This window comes from Echinococcus granulosus (genome assembly GCF_000524195.1).
Source record: "Echinococcus granulosus chromosome Unknown EG_S00043, whole genome shotgun sequence".
NCBI classification, from domain to species: Eukaryota; Metazoa; Platyhelminthes; class Cestoda; order Cyclophyllidea; family Taeniidae; genus Echinococcus; species Echinococcus granulosus.
In genome coordinates, this window is record NW_020170423.1 from 520,564 (window position 1) to 524,465 (window position 3,902).

The 3,902-nt window shown below is 48.5% G+C and overlaps 1 protein-coding gene across 1 annotated transcript in view; it reads right to left on the reverse strand. All coding sequences in view use genetic code 11, as the record gives it.

The window, feature by feature from the left end:
• Nucleotides 1-229: 229 nt before the first annotated feature.
• Nucleotides 230-3,902, reverse strand: part of EGR_05668 (hypothetical protein) — a gene marked incomplete at both ends in the record, with an annotated part of 19,107 nt that continues 15,434 nt past the window's right edge. The window contains 2 exons of the mRNA XM_024494917.1: nucleotides 230-609; nucleotides 2,522-3,684. Of these exons, the coding sequence (XP_024350714.1) occupies nucleotides 230-609; nucleotides 2,522-3,684 (1,543 nt within the window). The remainder of the gene's footprint in view (nucleotides 610-2,521; nucleotides 3,685-3,902) is intronic.

The following is a 3,902-nucleotide window of genomic DNA, read 5'->3' on the forward strand; positions in this document are numbered from 1 at the left end:
ATAGCATACATACTATGCACTAGGAGACCTATAAATCACGATCAGAGCAGGAAAAGAAGAAAAGTGGAGGTGAGGAAGAAGACGGAAATAGATAAGAGTAAGGCGAGTTAATGTACCCTGACATTCACGTATTTGTTGGATTAGAAAAATTTCCGTCTCACGGAGGAATTCAAGTCAAATGCAGCAAGGCGGCGCCCAAAATGGTGGAGCAGCACACGAAGCCCAATTTTTAAGTGGATGGAGGGATTGACGTGAATCCTGAGGTGAGAATTCGTGGTGCGGATGGAGCTGCTTGGTTCTCCCTCGACACCGGCTGAGGAGTTTCACACACCAACCTTACGAGGATGCTTTCTCCAGGACTGGAGTAGTTTTGTATGGATGCGCGAAGTTTCTCCGAGAGGATGTCTTTGCTTGCTTCTCCCCTCAAATGGCCACAGAAGAGGCCCGCAATCGGGGCCATGGGAAGGGTCTCCATAGCAATGAGAGCGCATGTCACGGAATATAGTGCTAATCCAGCCGTTCCATTGTCCATGGGGCAACCCATTTTGGCTTCTAGCGCCTTCTGAAGCGTCTTTGCTCCCACTTCTGCCAATTTTGATGGCTGAGTCGCTGCAGAAGCAAATAGATAATGAGTAGAAACTAGTGGACAGTAGAGACACCAGTGTCCAAAAAATGAGTGCGCAATCACGTGTCTCTGCGCATCGAAGTACATGAACCAAGTATAGGCGAAGAACTAGACAAAACAACGCCCAGCTTCTCTTTTCATCACAAAATTGATGACTTTTACCCGAAATACCGACTTTATTATGGTTCTCACTTTAAAAATCACCGCTTTTTGCTCTTTAATATCCACCTTATCCTTGTGAAACAATTATTTTACGTGTACAGTGCTTGTAGAAAGTAGCCTAATAGCATTCGCCATGCTAATAGAATGCATGATCGACAAGTCAGTCATCGTAAAAAAAAAGTTTTTTTTACCAAGGCTTGAAATGACGAGTGAGGAAAAAAGAGGCATAAAAGTGCATTTGTTTCGTCGCTCCAGGCGATAGAGATAGTGCCCTCCTACTTGCTCCCATCATTTCTTGCCACCACTTTTCCTACCTTTCAACGTCGAGAAAAGGCAAAAAGAACGAGATACATTTCAAGGACGCAGATATTTTCGTTCACCCACTGGCCCCGCCATTGGCTGACGCAAGAGGTAAGTGCGTGCGTGTAGGCGGATGGGTGGGCGGGCACTTGGCCAAACACGGCCGCGTGGGCATTCGCACGATTGGCCCGATTGCTGGACAAAGATGGAAGGAGGTGGAGTGGGGTGAAGAGGAGAGTCGAAGGCCAAATTGTTGATGTCATTCAAAACGATCAACACAACACGGCCACCCACTCTATCCACGCTCAATTCAGTTGCGAGAGCGAGAGAGAGATGTGGATTACCAAACACACAACGAGGTGGTGACTCAAGTCACACACTGTTGTGAGCGAAAACAAAACTTGAGTTACTAGTGCGTACCTATGGTCTGTGGAATGAAAGTGTGAAAGGCGGGTGGCTGGACTGGATCGCCACCCCGGGCCCCGAGCCATCGGTGTTGCCTAAGAGGTCACATGCACACGGTAGGCACAGGCAAGACTCTCACCTAGCCCAGTTAGGAGAGAGAATCACACACGCACACGCAGGAGTCCACAATCGGGAACGGCGAACCGAGTTCGTGTTCGTACCTGCGAATACGCGTTGACGGTGGATGATTCACTTGGTGCTTGAATCGATTCAACAGTAGAAACGTCGGGTGCGCAGGCTCATTTTCACAGGTGGAAAGGCATAAACGCTTCTGCTAGATCAGCTTGCCGCAAAAAAAGCGTTGCTGTTACCTGACTGACGTGTCTCTCCTCAGTCGGACTGTGTAGTCGGTGCGTGCGGACTCGGCTACATCGGTGGTGGTAGGCGTGGCTCAATTGTTTTGTTAAGAGAGAGAGGGAATAACAGTGTGGAGGAATGAATACGTCGAGGGCTGTTTGCATCACGTGAGGTGGCGAGGTGGGTAAACACACACTCAACATTCACCAAATTGTGAAGTAGCAACAACCCACTTTTCGGCCATTTGTGAGTGCCTACTGACAGGAGAAAAATACCTCCAATGATTCACCTCTTGTAGAGATCGGATCCACAACAAAGTAGCCTTCAACTGACTACATGGAAATCAATGCACCTCCCTGATAACGAACATCTACTGAATAGGAGACCGGAGTAGTTGAAATAACGTCACTAATGCGTTGTCAAGTGTACTTTTAGGCAGCGTAAAAGCGTGGGTCAGAAGAGAAATACTGAGACTAAAGCCTCGTGGGAAGGACAAAAGCCCAATGGACAGCGGTCAGGTCAAATGGCTGTGTGAAGAGGAGGCCCCCATAAACCAAGTATCAGAAAGAGTCATATCATCGCCTTCTCCACTACTCTCAGAAAGGAAAGTCATTGCACTGACAAGCAAAAGAACAAACCATTCAAAAAGCGTCGTCGTGAAATGCAACATACCGGTGAAAAGAACAGCATTCCGCAGGATTTTGTACTCTTTGGGAGCGAGATTTTGATTTCGCACCTCATTGATGCAATTAATAACCCGATCAGAAAACTCTCGGGTGGGCACAAGCGTGCTGGGATCGGAGGGAAGGTTCAGCCACGGTAACACAGGCTCTCCCGTTGCCAGACGTTCGAAGGCGTGAGGTGATTTCACCACCACCACATCCACACGGTACTCAGCAATAGCAAGTATGAGCAGACGATGCCATGTCGCCTTGTACACATCCCACCAGTGCATAGACAGAGGGTTGCTGGAGTGTACAAATTCTGCCGCTAAGCGGAGAAACTCGGAGACATTTCTTTGCACCGGACTAGCAGTCTTCTTGGCCAATTGCATCGGTTCGTTGGGTGGCCTGCTCGGGGTCAGGTCCAACGGTTCATCGAGCCCTGAGTCACTGGATGGTGAAGAGAGACCTGGTGAACTAGAATGGGTTGAAGCAATGGGTGATGAGGAAATAGAGTGGACGGAAGTGTTGCCGTCGGGAAGAGTGGGTGTTCTCGGTACACTGTTTGCCACGTTTGGTTCAACGCCTCGATCAAATATGGAATTGAAGTCAAGTGAAATGATAGGCAATTCATTAGACCTTTTGAAGGAGGCTTTAAATTCTTCTCCAGCAACGCACCATTGTGTTGGGTCCTCCAGCTTATGTTTTTTTGGCTCCGAAGTGGAAGACGTGCTGGACGAAGATGGTGCAAGAGGCTGTTTCAGGCGGCAAGACGGAGGTCGTGAATCCGCAGACACGAGGAGGCTATAGAGTAGGCCATTACTTCGAGACGAGGCTGAGGAGGTGGTGGCCTGAGACGTATTGTCCATTGGGGAATGTTGGGGAGTGTGTGGCGGCACCATTGGATGGATTGGTGATGTGGACGACGCAGAGGAAATTCCTCGAGAACTGCTCTCCCCGCCCACAGAGTAAAGCGATCGAAGCACATGGTTGTCGACTGAGTTGGCTCGATCACGTGGGAGTTGTTGCGGCGCCCTGGAAATTGGGTGCACTATTGTCGATTGTGACAGTAGATGCGGATATGTGGAAGTGTCTGGACCAACCGCTTGGCCTTCCGGATTTTTGGTAGTAGAAAATGTCGCCTCCTGACCATTTATCAAGGAGTCAGAGATGCTAAAAAAATGCATGTTTAGGCTCATGATTGACTGTAAATAGGTCAGGCTTCAGGAGGAATGACTAGCAAAAGTGTACGCATTTCTAGTTGACATAATGCTGGTTCACCTTGTCGCCTGTGTGCTTTCAATTTACTAAGTAATGAGAAAAATAAACAACAGCAACAACAATCAAGGAAGGAGTACATGAACGCACCCACTGAAGCTGATCACATCCTC